Below are 25,327 nucleotides of genomic sequence, written 5' to 3' on the forward strand. Positions count from 1 at the left end.
CTTACCGACTGAATCACTATTTGTAAATACTTACTAAAGTAACATCCACAACACAGAAAATTGTTCTGTGCTATTTTATTTGGCCAACAATTAAAATAGGAGAGTTGCCAGGGACTCACTGTCTTGCAGTGGGACAGTACCCCCAAGAAGAAAGGGACTTGCTGTCTTACAGTGGGACAGTACCCCCAAGAAGCAAGTTTTTGTCGCTAAAGAAAGGGCAGCAGCATGTTCTGTTTCTGCAGTCTTCAAGAATCACCTTTATCTGAACTCATGGCAATTCAGACACTCAAACAAAGAAATAAAAGGCTTGGCAAACAGTCATTCCACACTTTTAACCAAAGCAATGGACCTAAGGTAGGCAGTTAACCTCGGGCAGCACAAGTATAATAAAAGAGCAGATAAAGAGCTCACTAATAATCCTTCCCACATTCAGAAGTTAGAAGTCACTGGATCTTTAACTGCGATGATCTATCTCATAGCCATCACAGGTTCTTTACACATAAATGAAGAGGAATGTTAACCAAATGCTACAAGTAAAGAACGGAATATTATAAATATCATCATTAAAATGCAAGCAATGATTTGTTTTGCCTTCAAAGCCCAAGTGTCCTACAAACTTCACTTTCCTTGAAGGGCTGACGTGCATCTTTGAGAATAAATGTCTCCTGAATCTACTTGGGGACTCAATCTATTATAATAAAGAAAAAATATATATAAATCATGACTGTTGTCACCAGCTCGTAATTAGAATGCCAGGATCATTGTTCACTTAAAGTCTTGGCTGTTTGCCTGTCTTACACCAACCAAGAAGTTAATCCCACAACGAAGACTTCCAGGAGCTGCTCTGAACACACTACAGTGCCTCTTCAAGCAGTCGCTGCCAAACAGATAGGTGCGTGCACTCGGTGCCCGGAGGTTAGCAGTCCTGGAGCGTCTGCTCACTCTCAGTATTAAATATTTAAAAGCATATTTTCCCTTAATGGAACCCAGGCCCAGCGGATCAGTCACTAGGATCATCTAGTAATGCAGTCAAAGTTACAATATGGCCACCACACATCAGCTTTGTAATTAGACAATCCATCACTTTATTAATTCAAAAAATTGCTTTCCTTACTCCGTGATAGCAAGCTGCTGTAGCAGAAGCCAACGGAGCTCATCAAGAGAAAGGCTCTAAAATTTCGTTGGAGGTGAACTTGAAGCCATCAAGTGGCAAAGGCAGGCACACTCATGACCTTTCAAAGCAAGAGGTAATTGTCTGCCTACAAATTAGACAGCGCAGAGGGCGGGAGTCACCCAACACCAGCACAGCAGCACAAACAGCTAGCACAAATCAACTGATGGTTCTAGTTCTACCCTGATGCCCAGATATACCAAGATCAGCATCACTCTTTCTTTTTAATGCAGAAAAAAGAGAAAGTATTAAAAAGAAAGGATTATGTAACTATTTTTTCTTTCCGTCTGCTCTTTACTGGAATTATAAGGTAGCCTGTATACTAGCACTTTGAGCCCTAATAGTGCACACCAGCTAAAGGCAGCTTACAATTCGAATATAATCTGAGTCCTGTTGTATTTGGCCTTATCTCTAATGTCCCTAATGATAAGTATTTAATCAATATATCTTCTCATCTTATTAATCCACAGGATTTGTTATGACAAATTCTTAATTCTCCAATTAAAAATAAAAAGAGTTTGCTCACAATGAAAGAGAATATGGAATTTCAATGGCCTAATACCAAAATAAAAGTAATCACCTTCAAATGTCCTCTTTCAAATTCATACAACCAGCATACACTGCAAATACAACTAAAAGCACTAAAAGTTATATTTTATTAAATTAAAAATGTTTAAGATGGCATATATGCCTTAAAGTATAAAAACGTAGCCAGGAGAATTATTATTTTGTTTGAAGGGGAAAAGTAGAGGGAACATCTTTTCAAAACAGATGTGGAATTTCTAATGAAAAGACTTCCGTGCCAGTGGCACAACACTGCGAAATTAACAGTGCTATAGAGCTGCGGGAACAGCAACAGAGACAGATGTTCTCTGGTCAGGAAGGCCATGGCTATTCTGCTGCTTCCACTCTAATGTCTATGCAACTCGTTCAGTTTCTACTTCATTGCTCAGATCTTACCGTGTTTCTAATCGGTCAGGATTCATATTTAGAAAACTTACAAATCTAGAATAAAAGATAGGCATTTTTTTTTCTGGAACCCTGAATGAACCCCTAAACAAATACTTTCTATGCATTAATAAAAAAAAAAACTCAAAAGCTGTTTACAGAAATTAGTTTGGCCTACTCATAAACATGTCCAATAATTACAATAAACAGAAATATTACATGTTATAGTCCATTTCAGAAAATGATCACAACTAAGACACTTGTGATTTAGTTTTCACTGCTTCCAGGTACAAGTGGGGAACAGAGCTCACTCACAACCTGCTTTTCACAGTGCCTACAGAAAAGCCCCCAAAATCGCTCCGCAGTCAGTGTGCTGCAGCGAGTAAAGGCAGAAGTGAAGTTTTGCCACAATAAACTCTGGACTAAAACAAAAACAGCTTACGAGGGCAGAGATACTCTTTTCTGTCTGCGAAATTTCTTCTCATCGAGACAGGTAATTCACAGCATCTCAAGAGACACCGGCCCTGAGCACAGCGGCGGGCAGCCGTCTGAAACTCTGGTTTACAATCAGCGGCCGCCTGTGCTCAGTCAGCGCTGAATGACAGCACTGGGAGGCATAAATGCTGACATTTTATACTCAAATACCAATAACGCAGGGAGGTGGAGCAACAGCAGCAGACATTCCTAGTGTGTGCCAGCTATCCTACAGAGCAACTTACATTTAGTCCTCAGTTTTATCCACAAAGGAGATGATATTATTATTTCTATGTACAAATAAACACAGAAACATACATATATATATATATATATATATATATATATATATATATACACACACACACACATATACAAATGTACAGATAAGCACAGATCAGGAGAAATTCACTTCTTGCTTGGAGAAGATGACTTAACTGCTAAACCACATGGTCTCCCTTTAAATCTGTCCTCTCGGAGCTGCAGAGACAGCTCAGGGGTTAAGAGTGCTGCTCTTCCAAAGGACCCAGGTTTGATTCCCAGCACCCACAGGGCAGCTCACAACTGTCTGCGGCTCCAGTTCCAAGGGATCCGACACTGTCTTCTGGCCTGCATGGGCACAGAACACATGTGGTGCAGTTAGCTACATGAAGTCGAGACCCGAACACACGAACTAATAAAATGAAAAAAACAAATGTTTAAATAAGTGAATGAATCGGTCCTCTCGGTGTCTGACCTTTTCTGATCTGATAAGTTAGTAACTATAGTTAGCGGTATACTCCTTTTCTACCTTTGGAGCAAATGTTTAAGGACTCGGTCTGAAGACTATTAGAGCTCCTATTATTCCTGGAAGAATTCACCTCAGAACCTAAATAGAAACTTCATGAGGAAATAAAAGTAGAAGACAAATGTGTGGAATGGGATGGGGGGGGGGGGTAAGAAGTGGGAGGGAGGGGGCTAGCATGGAAGAAGACAAAAGGGAGAGAAGGCCCTTATCTTTGGTGAGCATATGAATAATCGACTCGCTGACATCTCCAACCACCTCGTGCCTTCAGCTGCCTCTGCTATTGGGAAAGGTAGTCACCGCCTACGCTGATCCTGAGATGTCACAGTTTTACAGTCTGAAGAACATATACTTAACATAATTTAATGTTGGGAGCCATTAAGACAGCACAATTGTCCTGATCTCTGAATTGGGCCTCTCCCCCCCCACCAGAAGAAAAGAGGGTCAAAAGCGGGCCACCGACGCACCGCTCCGAGAACAACCACAGATTGTTCCAGCCCTAAGTCAGCGCCGGATGTCCTGACCTCAAGATGTACCCTGATACCACCAAGTTCCTGCTTCCCTATGTAGTCGCCAAAAGAAAAATTTCTATTGCCCCATCCCTCCCGCTGATAAGTACCTGTACTTCCCCTTTTGCTTGTGCAATTCTGCTGCACCACCCTTCCTGCTAAAAGGCACTTCCCCTTTTGCTTGTGCATTTAAGCCTTGAACATTGCTGAATACAGTTGACACCTTGATGCTTCTCAGACTGTTTACATGTCGTTTCTCGCACTTGGTGTCCATCCTTCTTTTCCCCCCATTTGGTTCTTAGGAGAAGGTCCCCTCGAGACCCTCGAATAACTGGACCTGCTGGACGGGTCAATTCAACATAAGCTTAAAAAAAAAAAAAAAAAAAGCCAGGCATGGTGGCGCTCGCCTTTAATCCAAGCACTTGGGAGGCAGAGGCAGGCGGATTTCTGAGTTCGAGGCCAGCCTGGTCTACAGAGTGAGTTCCAGGACAGCCAGGACTATCCTGTCTCAAAAAAAAAAAAAAAAAGGAAAAAAAACAAAAAAACGTAAGCTTAAACTTAAAAAGAAACCATTACAACACAGTTAAAGGATTTTGTGATTTCTCCAGCCTCCCCATCATCCACTGGATCCCAAGGCATCTATTCTTCTTGGGTGAGAATTCTGGAGACGCAGTGGCTGCCAGCATCTATGAAAACAGCAAACATCCAGCCTTTGTTCCAATTGACTGGAATATCTCACAACTGAGACTCTCTTCCAGTCTTTTCAGTCTTCTCTTGTGGAGGCCAGTGTGTCCCTAAGCCTCAGTTACGGTAGCTCACCAGCCCTGCCACTCTCCATACCCAGCCTTCCAAGACCACCGTGGACAATCTGCCAGTGTGTCTTCTCTTCTCAAACTCAGGTCAGCCATGTGAGGGGCCTCTGATATCTGAACTGGGAAAAAGAATCTGTGCCGATATATATCGTGGTACTAAATTTTACAAGCAAGCTTTAGATTCATTGGGATTTATTGGGATATATATCACAGGGGAAACTCCAAAGATCTACACACTAATGCTGTTCGTGTGTGTGCTTATGTGAGGTGGTAGAAGCAAAATCGATGCTGGTGCTAAACAGCAAGTGACAAGGAAGAGGTCCTCACTGTGACCCACAAAATAACTGCTCAGTAGGGTCTCTAGAACATCGAGGAAATCTTGCCAGGCAAAAACCAAGACTGTAGAAACAGACACATCCTGCATTCTAAGGACCTAACAGAAGAAAGCCATTATTCTGCCACCAAAACTCCCAGATGTTTCAACAACACCTAAAGCAACCAGAAGAGAAAGCTCTGAGGAATTAGCCACTGTGTCCTCTACCAGGCCCAGCTCGAAAAACATGATTAACCCTTACCAAATATTTCATGGACCTTTGGTGACAAAGGCCGAAGACGAAACAAAAGTTTAAGTGAGTCCAATGGTGACATATAACATAAACAAATACAAAGAAGAAAGAGACCAAAAACAAACCAGAACACACGGTCTTTTTACGGAAGCCAGGAAAAGCCCCATTTCAAAGACCAAGGAAGACAAATGCATGTGGAAGTCCTGTGGATTGAGTTTGCACGTGGCATGCAGAAGCAGCCTACTGCAGGGCACAAGCTGTGGTGGCAGCCATTTTCTCTCTCTCTGGCTAACTGTAAAATGAGAGTAAAATGGATATAGGATAGGAGAGTGCGGGAGAGGTTCTCTGCCCAAGCCCAGTGTACTAGAAAAGACATGCAGGCTCCTCGGGTTGCGAAGCTCTTCTCTGTGGTTTGCAGAACACTAATTAGCTTGATTAAGATCATTTTCCTGAGAAAGGAAGAGCTGGAGAGGGATCTCTCTTCTACAATGAATTTATACACAGAAGGTCAGCCACAGGTGACACGTTGGTGAAGAAGCCCAGGGGCCTCAGGCTAACCATCTGCTCTCCTCTGACTTCTACTAAAGGTTGTTTTCAGAGAAAAGTTAAACATCCAAGCCCAATTATTCTCCAAGATCTCAATGATATATATATATATATGTCTCCTTCTGTTTGTGCACACGCATGTGCACACATTTGCACAGTGTGGATTCTTCTGTTGCTCCTCATGAACCACTCACCTTGGTTTTTTGAGACAGACTCTTACACTGAGACCCAAGACTTCCTGCATGGACACCGGTGGCCCCGCAGAGTCACTTGTCACCATTTCTTATGCACTAAGATTGGAAGGGAGGAGCGTCTGCTTGTGTGTATACCTGAGCTCCCCCCCCCATTCCTAAACACTCCACTTTTATAACAAGCACAACTACGAGTATATGGGAAAGAGGAGAGATTACTATTAAAAGTTTGTCCAAACAAATGGCCTTTCATCACAATGCCAGAATACTCCTCATATACAACATGGGAAAGTTTCATAAAATAAGTGTCATTAAAAATGTTTAACAAGGCTAGGTGTGGTGGTGCACACCTTTAATCTCAGCACTAGGGAGGCAGGGGAAAGTAGATCTCTAAGAGCCCCAGGCCAGCCTGGTCTACAAAGTGGGTTCCAGGAGAATCAAGGCTGTTACACAGAGAAACCCTGTCTCCAAAAAAAAAAAAAAAAAAGGCTCACCTCGGGCCTTTAATCTACTCAATAACAGAGGCAGGTGGATCTCTGCAAGTTCCTGGTTAGCCAAGACTATACAGAGAGACTCTGTCTCAAGAAACAAAACAAAATGTTTAACAATAAACAACAGGAATAAGGCAATGACGCACATTTTAAATTTGGCAATATTTTAAGCCATTTTACATGAACATTAATCACAATTACTCACTTTATGGAAGATTTTTCAACAACACAAATGACACCAGAGGACAGCCACATTACTAAGGTGAGGGATGATGTACCAGCCATCATAAGACAAATGCCGCTGCTTCAGTGTTTAACACTGCAGAAGCTGTGTGTACTATAGGTTCAAAACGACTAAAGGCTGTAATTCTTCAAATACATATGAAACAAGCAAGCAGAGTAGCCACCGTATTTCAAATCAACTTTAAAATTATAGACAAACCAAATTATAATGCTGTGATCACAATATCAGACAACCACTGATCATACTTTACAGAATAAAAATAACTTTGGGAAAAAAAAAATAGAATAAATCTCTAGTGCTCCAAATGATCCCATTTAAATTCTTAAAAAACAGGTAGTTTTGAAAGCAGACCTTAAAATAATCATGGGATGTTATAAAATGTGTGTTTTACAATTTGCAAGGTAAGAGGCAAGCTCGTTTTTCCAATGTAAAATGTGAGGACCACTGAAAACAAATGGACAAAGACAATAGATCCAGAGCAGAGTGTGGAATCCTGGGTCCGAGCCATCCCACATCGCTGTATCATGGCTGCCTGTGCCTAAGCAAGCTCACCGAAGAAAATGCCTAGCTCCAACTAACAGACAAAAATTAAAAAAAAATTTTAAATCTGTTTTCTAACCCTACCCTCGGATTTCACTAATCTGCTCTTTAGATTGTTTTAAGTCAGAAACTACCATGCTTTCACATCATCTAAAAATCAATTAATCAGAATAGATTCTAATAGATTGTTTCAGCTGGCTAAAACAACCAACATAAAGAATAAATCCAATAATAAAGTGAAATCCTTCAGTAGAAAGTCATGAAATATATATGCTGTGTTCTTTTGAAAAACGGGAACAGATTCTCTGATGGGGATATCTGCAGTATTGGCAATGAGGAATCTCCAAGTAAAACCACTGATCAAACAGAAAAGAGATGAAGACCCTTCCAGTGCAGGCACCACTGGGAGCTTTCGTTCCCTGTTGCGGTGCGGAGTGATGCGGGGCATTGTTGGTCCTCAATACCCCATCAAGGCTTCGGCATGTTTGCAAATGACAAGAAAACCAAGGGAGAGGGACGGACTGACAGCATCAGCTGAGAGAAGAAGCTTCAAACTTACTTTTGCAAAGGCTTCAAAAAGGTCAAAAGAAGGCGGCAGCTGAGACGCGTCCTGGATTTCCTCTCTCATGAAATGTTGAAATGTCATTGCAAGTTGCCTCAGGCCCTCTTTCTTATCTTCAGTGAGTTTGCTAATATCTTTTTGTAAAGAAAACAAACAGTATAATCACCTACTGAACGCCAGGAATAATTCTCGGGTGTTCAAATGCTGGCTATACAAGATATTTCATGACATGCAATCTATCCTGACAATCTTGTTCTTTTGACAACTACAAAGCATGGTACATATTACATTGGTTAAATTCTCTCCAACTTTACCCACAAAATATATTAAATGGCTATTAAAAACTAAACAGATGCATACAGGTTTTAAAAATATAATAAACCAAAATCAGCTGCACACTGCCAGATCTTTTACCTTATAGAGCACAACTCTACCATCATAAATCCTAATGAAGTCAGTGAGTTTAAACTGACTTTCCACATAATAATTCACATGTAGGTCACAACTGACTGGTAAATAGTATTATCTGAAAGGTTAAAAAGACAGAAAACAAGATATTGAAAGTTCACATGGAGTTTAAGCAACTGTAATTTGCCATATAAAATGTGAACCATAACAGAAACATGGATGACCTGAGAAATCTCAACCTGGAAGGATTTCCAGGCTGGACAAACACAGGAAGCCTGGAGGCAGCCCAGCTTCTTCTCTTTATGTTTCAGTTACAGAGGAAGATTCTAGACACAAGAAAAGAGCTAAGACTGATACAATGATTCCGTAATGCTTCTGGATACAAAACTGGCATAAAAATTACTAAGACTTTTTACACATTCGTAACAAACTTAGACAACAAAAGAAACAAAACACTTTGAGTCACAATTGTGACCCAAAATGAAATATATAGGAAGGAATGTAGCCAAAGAAGTGAAAGGTCTCTGCAAAACAGGACAGAAGAGGATCTCATTAAAGTCAAACGTGGTCATCAGATGTAAGAAAGGACACAGCAGTGGGATGAAGGCAGGCTGGATCATGGGGATCAAAGTACAGTCAGCTAGGAGGACTCAGTACTGCCATTCTGCAGCGCACAGGCTGAAGTCCTTACTAGATAAAGATTGCCTAAATGTTTCCAACGTAAAAACGATAAATTTCTGACATTCTGATTCCATCATTACTTATTGTATACTTGTGCTGAGTCATTTCTACTAAACTTCCAAAGGGTTCCCAATACATTCAAATGATACATTTTTAACATTTAAATGCTAATTACCTTATTTTTACTGTTATATATTACATATCCTAGACCCCACAGATTTGTATAAATACTTTACGTGTCAATTATATTTTTATAAAAAAAAAAAACCACATTTTTTAAAAGTTAATATGACCTCCTTGAACATTGGTTTAAATTATACTACACATGCCATATTAAGGCTGAGAGTGAACCATCAGACTAATAACATCTGAGAACATTTCACCAAAGGCAATATAATGGCTTGCTACTGAGCAGGGCTAATGTTAATAGTCAAATTCAGTGTAAATGGTGTTAATTATCTAGCAGTACTACAAAGAAAAATGACTAATTAGTTCTCTATTAAAACTTGAAAAGACACATCAAATTGAACTAACACTCTTCCCCATGTCAGGTTTGCATATTTTCTTCAAATTATTTGTCCAACAGAATAATTAACCCGTGACCTCTTAAATAACAATATATTACCATTGGCAGCTAGGGCCCCAGAAATGTAAAGCTGAAATCATCCCCTCATTCAACTCCAACCAGAATGGTAGGTAAACTGTGTAACAAATGTAGTCTACCAGTTCTAGCTGGTTTGAGACTAGAACCACTTACAAGCTCAGTGAAGAAGACCTTTGACTCTACGAAAGCAAAATAACCCTGACTGTGCTTGAGCCCACATCTGGGGAGCCTGAAGGCATCCATGGCAACTGGCAACCACCATGGTAGCTGAGGGAAAGAACAATGCCCAAGACCGTCACAGAGCCTAGGTCTTCTGCACCTGAGACCTGCCTTAGTGTCTAAAGGCATGAGGGCACTATGGGGCTCCCTAGATGGTCCCTGTTCACTATGTCACTCTTGCCTAACATGAAAAGGAAACGAGAGAGAGAGAGAGAGAGAGAGAGAGAGAGGATGAAAGAAGGAAGAAACAGAAGACAAAGGGTCAATTGGACTAACAGCTATGCTACTAACAAACACAGATTCTCCCAGTTCTGCTCATGAGGAAATCATGAGTACTCCCTTGTATGGCAAAGAATTATGGGTTGGATTAACAGATTCAAAAGTTTATAGTTTCAATTCTGAAGAACTAGAGATGCATGACTCTAGATCTTAGAAGCTAGAGATTTACCACGCAGCTTAGAGGAATACAGCCCTGACTCAGTGCTGCCAAACCAACACAAGACGGCAAGCAAAATCCTTGGCTCTATGTACCATCTCTACTCAACAGTGGCTGTCATCAGTCAGCATCACCTAGGTATGACGGTTCTTGAGTATCAGGACTCCAGTATCAGCCGTATAGAGCTCAGGCACATTAGATGTAGGAACCTTCTCTTTTCAAGGTGTGGCAACTTACCAGGAACTCTTCTGGAAATCAAGGCCCCTAGTCTCTTGCCCACTGCCTTCTGAAGTCTTGGCTTCTTCAACAGTTACCCTGCCTTTACTCTCTGCCCCTGAGCCAGTCACTCATCAGCCTACCCTTTCACAGTTGGTGACACCTCTTCCTGGTGTTACCAGCCCAGTCCATTCTACACATGATAAAAATCACAGGTAGGCAAGAGAAGTCCATTTGGGAAAAGCTTTTAACTGGGCTAAAATGTTTTTAAAAAAATCACCAGAGTCAGCACAGGAAGGAGTCTTCCGGCTGACTTAAAGAGCAGATGCCCAGCCTGCTGCTGATTGAGCCAGGAACAAAAGACATATGGTATGCAAATGAAGGATCGCATTTGTACCAATCAAAAAACAGTTCTTGCCCCAGTCAACCCAACACCTTTTTCTGAGTTCATGGAGTGGTGTTCCCACTCCCATGTTGAATGAGAACAGCTATGGGGTCATCGAAAGTTCACCAAGGCTTGGTCAGGATACTGCATTCTTGGGCCAGTGCAGTATGCCTGGAGTGACTGTTACTGGAGGAAGACCTCCTGATGGGAATCATTCTAGATGGAGCATTCTAGAAGTGGTCATTAAATGTTCAAATCAACCTCACTTGGATAAGCACAATCCAGCTAGAGACTAGAAAAGGGACAGCTTGGCTGATGGTTCCTGCTTGAGGTGTCTGAGAATAAAGCAAGGGCTCTTCTGCTGTCATTGAAAGGTCAGAAGTTCCTACTTTCAATGCAGAGTTTCACTTATTTGTGGAAAAAAAAAAAAACTTGTATAGTGTTTACAATAAAGACATAAAAAAGAACTCAAAAGAAAAACCCTAACATTCTCCCAAGTTTATTAATTCTTGACAGTAGCAACCCTCTAGCACAGTTTCCCTATGCAGATGGGTCCACGTGCCCAATTACACTATTCTGTCTACTGTAGAGCTTCACAAACCTATATGCGGCCCAATCTACCCTAGATTAAACAAAATCATGTGTTAGTTGTTTATAAAAACAAAACATTTCTTTACGTCTGATTCATGTACTAAACATAGAAGAGCAAAGTTGTTATTAAAAGCAGTTTGTAAAGGCAACTCAGTGGGTGACTGTGTGCTCATCATGAGTGAGGTCCAAAAACAGCAGCAGCAGGACTCAACCTTCCTAAGGCACAGACTCTTTGGTGCTACATCCACTCCAGCGGTGACACACATTATAGGCCTGAAAGCCTGGAAGCAGTCCTGAGGCAAAGAGATTCAAGGAAACTTTGCCTCCTGGAACCTTGGCATTCCCATAGCCCGAATACTCAAAACCTGTCACTGCATTAGTCTGGTGTTTGGATCCGTGTGCTCTCTTTCAGTATTGTTTTACTATAAGTGCCTTTAAGAATTGATTTTGACATATAGCTAAGCCCTCCACCAGTGTTCCAATGGTTCCTAGAAAATCCCTGAGGCCGACCCTGAGCTTGGAATTCAGTAAGAATGTTACCTATTCAGTAACATTCAAGTTCACTTCTAGTAGAGACAGTGAAATGAATTAGGCATTACAATTTACTCAAAAAGAGCTAGATAAGCTCAGAGCTAGTCTGCATAGTAATTACTTAGGACAATAGCCGAGGCACACCCAAACACAGGAATATACAATGGCCTAGGAAAATGTGGGTTGCATGAAAGGGTAATTCCCCTAGAGCAGTTTTTTTTTTTTTTTTTTTCACTAGGCCCAGATGAATAGCATAATCAGGTTATTTTACTAAAGAACCCCTGGTGGTGGGTTTAACAATAGACTAGCCTTGCATCATAGCATTCACCTGGCTCCTGTGTTTAGCTGATCTTTTTAATTAAGGATTGTTCCTATTGTCTCTCTCTCTCTCTTTTTTTTTTTTTTTTTTTGGTTTTTCGAGACAGGGTTTTTCTGTGTAGCCCTGGCTGTCCTGGAACTCACTCTGTAGACCAGGCTGGCCTCGAACTCAGAAATCCGCCTGCCACTGCCTCCTGAGTGCTGGGATTAAAGGCGTGTGCCACCTCACCTGGCTTTTCTTTCCTCTCTCTTTCTTTCTTTCTTTCTTTCTTTCTTTCTTTCTTTCTTTCTTTTTTGTTCCTATTCTCAGTGGTAAATGTGGCCTGACTCCTGCCATCTTTTTATGTATGCATTCTTTTTGTTTTGTGACAATGTAACTTGGCAGATGTGTTTGCCTGGCTTTCTTGGTTTTCTTCTGTATTAAAAGTCTGGTGTTCGTTTGGACAAAATACATTCAGATTCAGCACTCACTCGTGTTTGCATCTGTTTGTCAATTCTCACTTACTCTTTGCCCACCTCTCCCAAACCCTGATTCCACACAGATTGAGAGAGGCTGATTGGGCCAGGTCCGTGGCACTTTGGGGCTGGAGAGATGGCTCAGTGGTTAAGAGCACTGACTGCTCTTGCAAAGGTCCTGAGTTCAAATCCCAGCAACCACATGGTAGATCACAACCACCCAAAATGAGATCTGATGCCCTCTTCAGTGTGTCTAAAGACAGGTACAATGTACTTACATATAATAAATAAGTCTTTAAAAAAAAAAAAGGCAGAGACCCTTTAATACAGTTCCTCATGTTGTGGTGACCCCCCACCCCACCCCAAGCCATAAAAAATATTTTCGTTGCCACTTTATAACTGTAATGTTGCTACTGAATGGTGTCTCAGTTCCTAAGACCCTTGGAAATATGTGCTTTCCAATGGTTATAACCCACAGGTTGAGAACAGCTGCCCTAGTCTGAACCTCTGCAAAGATGAGAAAAATTGGGGTGGGAGAGTTCAGCAGATAACTGATAGAATTAATTTTAGGATTCTAATGAATAATCACTTACTGGACTCCAGATCATAAAATGAATAAAGTTTCTCCGACTCTGAGGGCTTTTCATCCATCTGTGAAGGAAAAGGAGAAAACACCAAAAACAAGGTCAGTGCCTCAATAGATAATTTTGCAGCTTTGCCTACACTTGGGATATTGTGATGAAAGTTTTTGTTTGATTGCTTATTTTGAGACATGATATACCACTACATCACTATGTAGCTCTGGCTGTCCTGGGAAGTACTCTGTAGACCAGGCTAGCCTGGATCACAAGAGGTTCACAAGATGTCTCATGAGTGCTGGGATTAGAGGTGTGAATCACCACACCCAGCTACAATTATATTTTTAAAAGATCATTTTTTATATATCACTTTTTCTTCATAACATTGAAAGCATTTATTTGTGTGTGTGTGTGTGTGTGTGTGTGTGTGTGTGTGTGTGTAAGTTAAAGGGCAACAGTCAGAAGTCAGTCTCCTCCTCCCATTGATAGGCCCCAAAAACAGAATTCAGACCATCCTCGGGCTGGACAGCGAGCGAGCACGCATACACACACACACACACACACACACACACACACACACACACCGCCCCCCAGTCATCATGCCTCCAGGTCTCTACAGCACTCTTTTTTAAATTGCTTAGTAACAATTTTAAAGTCTAACTTGCAACTTCACCTAAGCAGTTTTATCTCCAAATAAAAAACTCCTTTACAAGAAGTTCCCACTATAAAATCCTCTATAAACGTTTGAGGTGGAAAAAAAGGAAAATAAAAATTCGAAAGTTAATGACTAAGTGAAGAAACAAAATTAGGCCTTACAAAAATCTGAGGTGGTTATGCTATAGCCCTCATGGAACACTCTAGAAGCTTCTTCAGGGTAGGGTTCTAGACTCTGCTTATTATGGGAGACAGAGACAAGTCCTGGCTCTATTTAAAAAGAGGAGGAGGAGGAGGAAGAATTGTCAATTTAATATATTTTCATCGAATTATGTCCTCATTTGAAAAGACAATGAAGGCTTGCTCCTACATGCAGTGTGTTCCTAGGAAAAAGTTACAAAGGAAACATAGTTTCTACTAGTTGCTAATATGTTACCTCAAGACTCTATTCAAGAAAGAGATTATACTATCTCTACTGATAGGGACTATGCATGTCACAGTCATAAAGCCAATGGCGAATAGGAACGTTTCTTATCTTAACATGCTGCCTGGGATAATCCACCATCCACCTTAACATGGGTGCAGTCTCAGCCTTAAATATGAACAGGAACAGCAACTGCTTTCGTCAGAGCAGACCCAGGCCCCTTTCCTGATGTGTGCTCACCAGCTTGACGATAACCCTGCCCAGAAGTCTCACGGAGTCGGGCGGATATCTGGGCTTGCAGCTTTTAAGACACCTGCATTCCCGTTTGTGGTCCGGCCAGGCTTTTTTCTGCGAAGTCAAGAGCATGGAAAGGCATCAGGGAAGGAAGTCAACTTTCATTCCAACTGGTTTTGAACACTGAGAATCACTAGCATGAATTTATTCCTAACAGCCTAAATAGAACTATAAAATGCAAAATTCCTTTTGCATACAATCTAGAATTTAGTCTTTGTCAGGAAAGTAGCCATCAAACAAAGGCACAAACACCTCAGCTTCATGCTGTCCTTAATTTTGCCCTGTGGCCATTACAAGGCTGGGAGACTTTATAGTAAGAACCAGTGCGCCTTTCTTAATACTTAAACTCAATATTTGGTAGTGTATACAATAGTATTTTAAAGAAATAAGCACCCAAAGCTAGAAAAGTTAATCATGGGGCTAGGAGAAATCCAAACAGAGAAGCCAGCATTGTGAGTTGTGCTGTAAAGTCAGAAGATAGACCTAGACCAGGTGGGCTAACGGATTCAAAACTATAAAGACTACATATTGACAGACCTCAAAGGCATCCCAGAAAGGAGCTAAACCATAAGTATCCAGTTTGTTCAAGACAGTATGAGGTCATACTTATATCCTGGCTAAACTATAGAAGATTCCTTTTCATAAAAGTGTATAGTTTGGAAGACAAATGCTCTGATCTGCTGGAAGGAACAGCCTTGAAGCTAGGTCATAAAGCTAGACGTGAGTGGACTAAAGGGAAGGATGCCATCCAGAGGACAGGGCAACTGCCAGAGCAAATGCCTCCTAAGTTCCATCTTGGACATATCTGATGCCACACACATAAAAATTATACATCTAACTCATACTGTGTTCTCGTGAGCCCTTTGCTACAAAAGACTTCCTGGGTTAACCTGGCCAGCCCTCTCATAAGTGGGGGTTAGAGAAACACTGTTTGCAAGCCCACTGCTTCCACTTCAACTCCATTCAGCGTTAGCTGCTCATGTTGACTAAGATGATCATGACACTTTTTGTCGTCCTTCATTCCACTGCTTACACCTCACTCACACCCAGCAGACTACACTAGTTCCATGTAAAGAAGTAGGCGAAGAGCTGAGCATGAAGCAGCCTTGGCTCAAGTCCTGCTGCTACCAAGGAGAGAGGGAGAGGGAGAAGATGGGGGGAGAGGGAGGGGAAAGGGAGGGAAAGGGAAAAGAAGGGGGAGGAGGAAGGGAAGGGGGAGGAGAGGGGAGGAAGAGGAGGAAGAGAGGGAGAAGCTAAGGAAAAGAACAAAAAGAAAGAGAGCTAGCTTAATGTGCCTATAATCCAGTCACACAGCAGGCTGAAGACAGCAGATTAGGAGTTCGAGGCCACCTTGACTATGTTCAAGTCAACTTGTGCTTCATGAGACAATGAAGGCCATGCAAAAAATAGGTTGTGCTGGGCAGTGGTGGCCACACATGTTTAATCCCAGCACTCAGGAGGCAGAGGCAGGCAGGTCTCTGTGAGTTCAAGGCCAGCTTGGTCTACAGAGAGAGTTCTCTGTCCAGGAAAGCTAGGGTTACACAGAGAAACCCTATCTAGAGGTAGGGGGCTGGGGGTGAAGGGGGAAGAAAGAAAAAAGAAATAGTTTTTAACAGAATAAACATGAAGTAAGGCTCATGATCTGGGACTTAAAAACAAACTCTTTAAATATAAGCAAGGATAGTGAAGCCCTTGGCGTGCTCACATGGCCACTACATGACTGCCATGTTTGTACATTTATTTAAGTTGCTTTATAAGCTAGGCAGAAACAGAGCATAATGACTTCCATAATTCTCATCTGGTAGAAAGGAAGACATATGTTACTAAATACTAAATCACAGGAGAATGTATTCCAAGAAGGCTGATCATCATACCGGACTGTGTCTTTTGACAATGCTTATGTTTACAACTATAATGGCATCTTGGGCAGTTACATAACACCAGTCATTTTACCTGAAGTATCTAACTCAGTGGCACGAAAAAGCTCGTTGCGTAGGAACAAGTACTGACCTAGCTAGCAACTGTCAGTTACGAAGATGTACAAGGTGTTCAGAGAGTATACTGCTTCACTGTCAGATGAGTTTAAAAGAACGCAGTAGCCTGCTTAGCAAATTGCATTCATCTACTAAACATTCAAATGAGTCAAACAAACGTGTGTAAATTATGAGACGCAGAATCCCATGACTGTCGCTGCCAGCCATCCTTGGGGACAGGGCTGGTATACACTGACTAAGATATGAAGTTGGTTCTTCCATCTGGTCTTACAGTTAGAATGGGTTAAGCAGGCCAGTGCAGAGCCCTTTATTCAGACAAGAAACTGCAGTGCTAAACTACACGGTGGGGGTGGGGTCGGGTGGGGGTGGGGGAAGGCTGCTTTGACTCTTGCCTACTCTTGGGACCCTTTTTCTCTTCCTGGGTTGCCTTATCCAGCCTTGACAGGAGGGTTTGTGCCTGGTCTTAGCGTATGTAACTTGTTGGACTGTGTTTGGTTGATATCCCTAGTAGGCATGCTCTTTGTGGAGGGAGGGAAAAGTGCAATGGGGATGTAATGGATAATAATAATAATAATAATCAAGGTTAGATCAGCTTGGAGACTTGGCAGCCAAACACACTTCAGAAAGTGGACCAAGTAACCAGGTAATTGGCACTGGTTTAAATGAAGCATCTCAAGTTTAGAGAATTCTTGTCAAAAGTAACATCTGGTCTTTAACATAATTAATGTTGCTCTATCTAAATAATAAACAGACACTAGGAAAAATGTCCCTTCGTTCTATTCTTGAGTCATTCCGTGAAAATAACCAGCACCTGCTTATCCTCCCATTGGGTTTAGAGGATTATAGAAGTTCATTGCCTTTAGTCTGCCCAAAAGCAGGATCAAACCATTAGTCGTAAACACAGAGCGTGATCGCACCACTTGGAACTGTTTCACGTTAGATGGACGTCTCTGTCTACTCCACTTCTTCTAACCACGATGATAAAAATACAGTTTTCAAAACCATATTTTTCTCAGACCTGCTGCTTGGACTCTTAGCATAAATCTTATAAATATAAGCCCACCCATGAGTCTACTAAGCAACTCCGTGTGCAAAGACACTGAGAAACACTGGCACTATCCTCCCTCACCTTAGTTGGGCCCTTTAATGGCACACTGGACTTCCATGTCCACCAGTTTCTCAAAGGATGGCCAACTTTCCTATATTCTCCCTCCACTGCCAACCAAAAACACAATTAAGTTTGTTCACAACTGGCTAGGATGTTTTCTGTTCTCAAAGATCAAAACTAACAATGCTATATATACAACAAGTACAAAGGGCCATGGAAGATCAAGGAAAAACAAGTGTTGCATTAGGAGCCAAAAACAGCAGAAGACGTGGGTTTCAGATGAGAAAAGGAAGTCAAAATCTGCAATAGAATTCCATGTGTCAGAGTATTCCAGACTCGAAAAATAACTTCAGAAACTGCACGTCTCCGTGCCTTGTACAGTATTTGTAATTGTTACAAACTAATTACATGAGGAGTTCCCGATGAGGACAGTACCAATATTGAAGGAAGGTTGCCCTGGAAACTGTTGTTTTTGTTTGGTGTGATGCTGTAATGCATGGCTGACATTTAATTAGCAGAAAACGAGAATCCAGACCTCCCATGGGGGACACTTCCACAAGAGAAAAATCCCAAAGGCAACACAAGTTTCATACATCCTTTGAGATATTCTGTGAAGGTAGAAATGTTTCTAATGGGCTCAGCCTAGAATAAACTTTTGTTTGCTTGTTTTTACATAGTCCTAACAGTGTTGAATTTTGTCGTTGTCAAGTCAAGGGAAGACTTTGAGAATTTTTCTAAAGTCAGTTCATGTTTTATAAAGCTGTATCCGCTAAGGCCATAGCTCCTGCTATATCAGATTTGCCAACCCAGCAGACTTTCTGTTATACATCTCCCCTTCCTTCTCAGAGTGGCTCTGTGTATTTGCCAGTCTGTAACTATGTCTTTCAGTCTAGTCATGCCAATTTATATAACAAGACACAATATTTTTGTTAGACTTTATTTTCTTTCTCCTTATGAACATACAAATTTGAGCTGGGTGTGGTAGTGCACACCTTTAATCCCAGCACTCAGGAAGCAGAGGCAGGCGGATTTCTAAATTCAAGGCCAGTCTGCTCTACGAAATGAGTTCCAGGACAGCCAGGGCTATACAGAGAAACCCTGTCTCAAAAACAAACAAACAAAAAACTAAAGTATATAATAGATATACAAACTTACATAGACTGCATTACCTGTATAATTTCATTTCAATATATTAGAGAGGGCAAGAAACATAACCCTCATAAATTGTGGAGGTGGGTCTGAGAAAGGCTAAAAATCTCAAACTGAAAGATCCTGGCAGAATGTAAAAAGTCATAGAAGCCCTGGAATTAGTAAAATAGATTTTTTTTTTTTTTTTTTTTTATTTATTACATGTAAGTACACTGTAGCTGTCTTCAGACACTCCAGAAGAGGGCGTCAGATCTCGTTACGGATGGTTGTGAGCCACCATGTGGTTGCTGGGATTAGAACTCTGGACCTTTGGAAGAGCAGTCGGGTGCTCTTACCCACTGAGCCATCTCTCCAGCCCCAGTAAAATAGATTTTATTGTTAGTAGAACTGGCTTCACTGATTTAGAAAAATAAAGGTGCACAATGCTATGGCCACTCCTCGAACCTGTGTGTCTGCCAATGTTCTGACCAGGTGTGTGCCCATTGCTGCACCTTCATTAGACTCTTTCCTTGTTTCCCTCCCATACCCATTTCTTGAGGAATTAATCATTTTAGAATAGATATTGTTTAGATCTGGAAATCCCCTACTCCTCCCTTCTCCTTTCCCCCCTGAGGGCCTATAAAAACTGGGACCTCTCTCCCCTCGAGGTCGACTCCTCTACCCCTGCATGGGATATGAGTCATCCCCAGAGCTCTGGCTTTCCCCGAATAAAGCCTCATGTGGTTTGCAACAAGCTTGGTCTGTCGTGAGTTCTTGGGTGTCCACTATTGTCCTGAGGCCTGAGCTAGGGGCTTCTCTCCTAGAATAGCCCTACATGTGCCAAACATACCTGTTTAAATGCCCTAACAACTTCCCTAGAAACTGTCTATTCATGAGATAAAAATGATTATCTGAACTTTTTTATTACATTTATTTATTAAGGTATGTATGTGCACATGTGTATGTATAAACATATGCACATGCCCACAGTGGATGTGTGGAGGCAGAAGAACAGACAACTTGCAGGAGTTTGTTCTCACTAGCCACGAGGTGGATCTCGGGCGTCGGGGTTGGCAGTAAATGCCTTTAGCCGCTAAGTAATCTCCCCAGACCCTGGACAAATTTTAATCACTGCAAGGCATTCAACATATGCCTCCTGAAAAACAGGCATCTACAGGGTTTCCTAAGAGCACAACTCAAAGTAAGTGAGCTGCCCTGCAATCTAGACAAGAGAAGACCTGAAAGTTTGCATTCCACTCAAGAGTGCTTGGTAGCAAGTGAGAGCTCTACCTCTGTGCTTTAAAAGGCCCAACGTTGGACCACAGGTCCTCAGAGGTGTGAAGACCTCCAAAGCTGGAATTTGGGAATATAAAGTAGATGTGGAACAGGCTGTCTAACAGCTACAACTAAAGGGTATTGATCAAATTCTTGCATGAAGATTTCTTTTGAGGGCTGGAGAGATGGCTCAGCGGTTAAGAGCACTGACTGCTCTTCTGAAGGTCCTGAGTTCAAATTCCAGCAACCACATGGTGACACACAAACAATTGCAATATGATCTGATGCCCTCTTCTGGTGTCTCTGAAGACAGCAACAGTGTAATATACATAAAATAAATAAATCTAAGAAAGAAAGAGAGAGGGTAGGAGGGAGGGAGGGTGGGAGGGAGGGAGCAATCAAGCAAGCCTGTGTAACTGATGGAGACTAAAACAGGGCTGGAGCATATAGGGTGAGGGGGGATGTGAGTGTGAGGGGAAACAGAGGGAGTTAACACCCCAAAAGCCTATATTGCTAAAGTATCTTAAAATATCTTCCTACTACTGGCATGATTTAGACTAAGCAATGGAGAGTTAAGGTGAAAAATCCAGTTTAAATACAATGCTAAAACCATCCAGACCACTACGGTCTTCTACTTGGTCCTACTCTTACACAGACAGTTGCTTTCCCTAAAGAGTGGACGTATGACATACACCTGTTATCCAAGTACTTAGAGGCTATTGCAGGAAGATCTTAGCTAAGCCATCTTGAGATATATGAATTGAAGCCGGTATGGGCTACAGGGTAAGACCTGATCTCAGAAAACAAAAAGTACAGAAAAGACAAAAAAATGGGATCACTGTGAACAAAATGTCTAACCAAAGACTACAAAAGGCAGGGAAATAATAAAAGACAAAAATAAGAAAAGCAGAAGAACTAGGAAACAGTAACAGCTATGACAGATCTTGATACAGTATAACAGAGTCACTGTGAATGCCAACGGTCTCCAGGCACCACTGAGATTGTAAGGAGGCACCATAAATAACTCTCCAAATCCAGGTGGTTGGTGGTGCACACCTTTAGTCCCAGTACTCAGAGGCAAGTGGATCTCTGTGAGTTCAAGGCCAGCCTGGTCTACAGAACAAATCCAAGACAGGGCTACACAGAGAAACCGTGTCTCAAAAAAACAAATAAACAAAAGAAACAAACAAACAAAAACAACTCTGCAGTGTTGTGGGAAATATTTAAAAAATCTGCACCAACCCACTCTATACCCAGCTACTCTCTGGCCCTGGTCTCTCTGCCTCTAGGTTAGCCCCAGGCAGAGGTCTTCCCAGCTCCGGTTCACCAGCCTCAGAACTGCCCATACCTTCTTAGCCATCTAGCCCCTGTAGCCAGTTGTCACAAATCCCCTTAACAGAGTAAATCAAAACTCTAGAAGCTTATAATTCATCAGTCAGATTTATATATCAATAAATTCTCAATTCACAAGATGCCCACACAATAATTTCAGAGCCAATTGATATTGATATAAACTGCCCACCTAGGTAAGACAAATTGCCCTGTAATTTTCCATCCCTTATATGATAATTCATAGCTACCCGTGGCTATTTAAAGCCACGTGGAATCTAGATCGTCCAGTTCTTCCTTCATCTTCCTTCCTTCTTTCTCCTCCTCATCCTCTCTCTCCCATCTCCTCCTTCTACCCCAAACTTTCCAGCTCCACCTTCCCTTCCACTGCCCAATCACCGGCTCTCGCCTTTATTTTACAAGTTAAGGTGGAGAGAAGGTTCACAAGAAGTCACCTATGTACATGACTCACTCCTCATCCACAGCCCCTCCTGGGAAAATGGAATTAGCATCAAAATACAAACAGCATCAGGACTATTCACAGCACAGCAAATCCTCTCAGCCTGAGGTCTGAAAGACAACTATTCCTAAAATAATCAAGAGGTTTAGCTTTCTTTAGCCACACCCCCGACCCCACTGAAGAACAGCACTGCAAAAAACAACTGATAAAATCACCCTGTAAAAGGCTTACTGACATAGGAAGAGTTTTCTACCATAAAAATAAATCAAATCATTTGATAACTACACATGAAATGCTGACCCAAAAATATGATTCACGTGTGTAAGGAGATATATAATTGCAAATATGAAATAGAACCTCTCTATGCAAATGTAGTGCCTTTCCTAAGATCATAATTGGAAATGTGATCTAGAATCTGGTCGTGTGCTTTATTTAGCAATGAGTTCAATTCGAATGTAAATATCAGAAGTCAGCTAAGTCCAGGAAAGGTAAAATACTACTTGGGGAGTTTGCTTGAGATTGGTTTACTTGCTATCAATATCTCGGTCAGTTTTTACATTTCTTAATAAGAAAACAGCCCAGGCCGGGCGTGGTGGTGCACGCCTTTAATCCCAGCACTCGGGAGGTAGAGGCAGGAGATTTCTGAGTTCGAGGCCAGCCTGGTCTACAGAGTGAGTTCCAGGACAGCCAGGGCTACACAGAAAAACCCTGTCTCGAAAAAACAAAAAAAACAGCCCGTTCTTCCTGATTTCAGTCTCTGAATCATCTGGGGTGGTCCTTTATACCAATATAGAGGCGGGTTCCCACACTAGGAAATGATAGGATGGATGTGCCACCATCAGGCACAGGCAGTCACCAAAGAAAAAGAATAAATCTTGTCAGGATCAGGAACAAAACTATATGCATGCTCAGCTGTGAGTAGAGGATGGACAGACTGGCAGAGTGCATAGGAAACTTGGAGGAACCAGTTTTGCAGCCTACTGCATTCACAAAAAAGAATCATTCTCTCTAAATGAACAGAAGTAAAAGGAGAAAATGTCCATTGTTTCAGTCCTGTTCCTTCATTTCTATAATGAAAATACGTTCTTGTGCTTTATGCTTAAAAAGGAAATGTAAATGCCAATGGCGATGGCAGTATCCTTTGAGCAGAAAGAATTTGTTGTACCCTGAAAAACGGCCCCCAAACCTTTCTCAGACAACGTGCTGATACCACAGGCACAGGGTAAATGCTCAGTTGCCGGCCGGTTGCATCCCTCAGAGACAAACGTATTTTTCTCCTACAGAGTCACATTCCCTACATCAGTCTCCCTTCTGTTTGCTCTTACTTCCTGTTCAGCACTGTTTATCGTCCTTATAGTTCAGTTTGTCAGTTTAACTCTGTGCAGCTTTATAGTAGCCTCAATAATTACAGCGTTTAGCTCTGTACCTTAAGGGGCGGATAACCGGAGCAGTTTAAATGCATATGTTCCGGCCAGTCTTTCACTCCCACCTCCACACCCACACAACTCCCCACACGCCCACAAACATATATTCTAGCGGGCATGGTATATTTCATCTTACTGGCTATTTTCCCATTACCTTGCACATTATATCTAACGACGACACTGTTATTGATGCTACAGTGAATAACAAATATATGTAATAAAATATATACACTACGATGAATCAAAGTGGCATACCCGCACACCAAACTCCCTCTACTTCTTCTAATCAGATAATGTTTTTTTTTCCTTCTCTCTCTGTATTATTACAACTGGAGAAAGTAGCCTCAGAGAAAACATATTTGCAAAAATGGGGAAAAGGAAAAATAAAGGCTTGGGCCGCTGAGATTAGAAATAGTTTCCAAAAGATGTATGTCAAATAGTATGTTAATTCATCATTTCTATACACATTACACCTGACCAGACATTTACGGAAATGGGGAGCCACATGTCGCCAGGGGGTGGGGATGGGCTAAAATATAATCACAAAATAGATTTTCTATGATTTATCTTGAGAGGAAAAGCATTTGTGTTCTCTCTCTCTCTCTCTCTCTCTCTCTCTCTCTCTCTGCTTTCCATTGTAGTTACTGTTGACAATCTTATATTTCTGTTTAAAGTCATATATTTGCAGCTAAGATAAATCACTAGATATAAGGCAAATTGATAGTGGGTAAATTACATTTAAAACTTTATAAATGAACAGCTAAATTTTTTATTTTGAGGAAAATAAAATACACCCTCTGTCTCGAAGAGCATTAGATCAGATAAGTATGCATAGACATTGAAATACCCTAAGGTATATGGATTTGTCAACTGTAACTGTAAACCCCTAGGGTGGCTTTCTCTCTCCCCCCCACCCCTGCTTTCTATTGTAGTTACTGTTTATGATTTTGTACAAGAAAGCTGAGATCTCACTATGATAAAGTATTTGTTGTAAAAAGTGAAATAAAAAATAAAAATATTTTTTAATATTTATATCTTATCAGGAGCATGTTGAACTTTTATATTTCTCTGTGTGTGTGTGTGTGTGTGTGTGTGTGCACGTTGTTCCTACATAAGACTTGTGCTTGTGTGTGAAGATATACATGCATGTACACGCACGTATGTGTAGATGGCCAAGGCTGAACTAGGCCATCTTTCCTTGATTGCTCTCTACCTTTAATTTTGGAGACACAGTCCCTTCCTGAGCCTGCAGTTCATGGATTGCAGCCAGGCTGGCTGGCCAATGAGCTTCAGTCTCCACTCCCAAGCCTGTCTCCATTCCCACAGAGTTTCAGGTTACAGACACATACTTTCATAGCTGATGGTCTGAACTCAGGTGCCCGCTCACACTCACCGGCATTACCCACTGAACCATCTCCTTGGCTCTTGTTTTCAGTTTTTAAATGTTTCCATTCTGTGTCTTTTGAACACAATATAAAACAGGTGGAGGGACCAAGCATCACAGTGAAAGGGGCCAAGAAACAAAGGACAAACACAACAGAGAATAGAACGGCAGATGTAATCAGAATGTTCCAGCAAGAATAAAATTTACATTTACAAAGTAAGTATAAAATCTGGAAACTTCATATACATTCATTTCCCAAAATCTAGAGAGCATCAACTATGAAATACACAACAATTTACTGCTTTTCTGAGCTGTTTCCTTACTGCTAAGGTGAGTGTCACCTGTAGCTAATTTACCCAAGATTCTTATTAACAGCCTACACACAGCAGATGTCCGTAAGATATTAGCTCTCATCAGTACAGACTCAGAAACAAGGCCTGGCCCTATGTTTGTTTGTTTCTTTCTTTCTTTCTTTCTTTCTTCCTTTCTTTCCTTTCAAGTAAAAGATTAATTTATTTATTTTATGTACATGATTACACCATTGATCTCTTTAGACACACCACAAGAGGGCATCAGACCCCACTGCAGATGG

The 25,327-nt window shown here is 41.4% G+C and overlaps 1 protein-coding gene across 6 annotated transcripts in view; it reads right to left on the bottom strand.

Annotated features, from left to right (window-relative positions):
* The window catches only part of Smyd3 (SET and MYND domain containing 3), a 580,304-nt gene that overhangs the window by 444,547 nt on the left and 110,430 nt on the right, over nt 1-25,327 (bottom strand). For 4 of the 6 annotated variants that reach the window (XM_085843350.1, XM_021156846.3, XM_085843347.1 and 1 more), the window contains exons 3-5: nt 14,580-14,687; nt 13,277-13,334; nt 7,836-7,972 (exon numbers count right to left, since the gene is read on the bottom strand). In XM_085843350.1, coding sequence (XP_085699476.1) covers nt 7,836-7,972; nt 13,277-13,334; nt 14,580-14,687 — 303 coding nt within the window. Of the gene's footprint in view, nt 1-7,835; nt 7,973-8,252; nt 8,342-13,276; nt 13,335-14,579; nt 14,688-25,327 lie in introns of those variants that run through there. The other 2 variants (XM_085843352.1, XM_085843351.1) reach the window with 2 other exon arrangements.

Source organism: Mus caroli, unplaced genomic scaffold (genome assembly GCF_978045245.1).
Source record: "Mus caroli unplaced genomic scaffold, Mus_caroli_1 scaffold_1, whole genome shotgun sequence".
NCBI classification, from domain to species: Eukaryota; Metazoa; Chordata; class Mammalia; order Rodentia; family Muridae; genus Mus; species Mus caroli.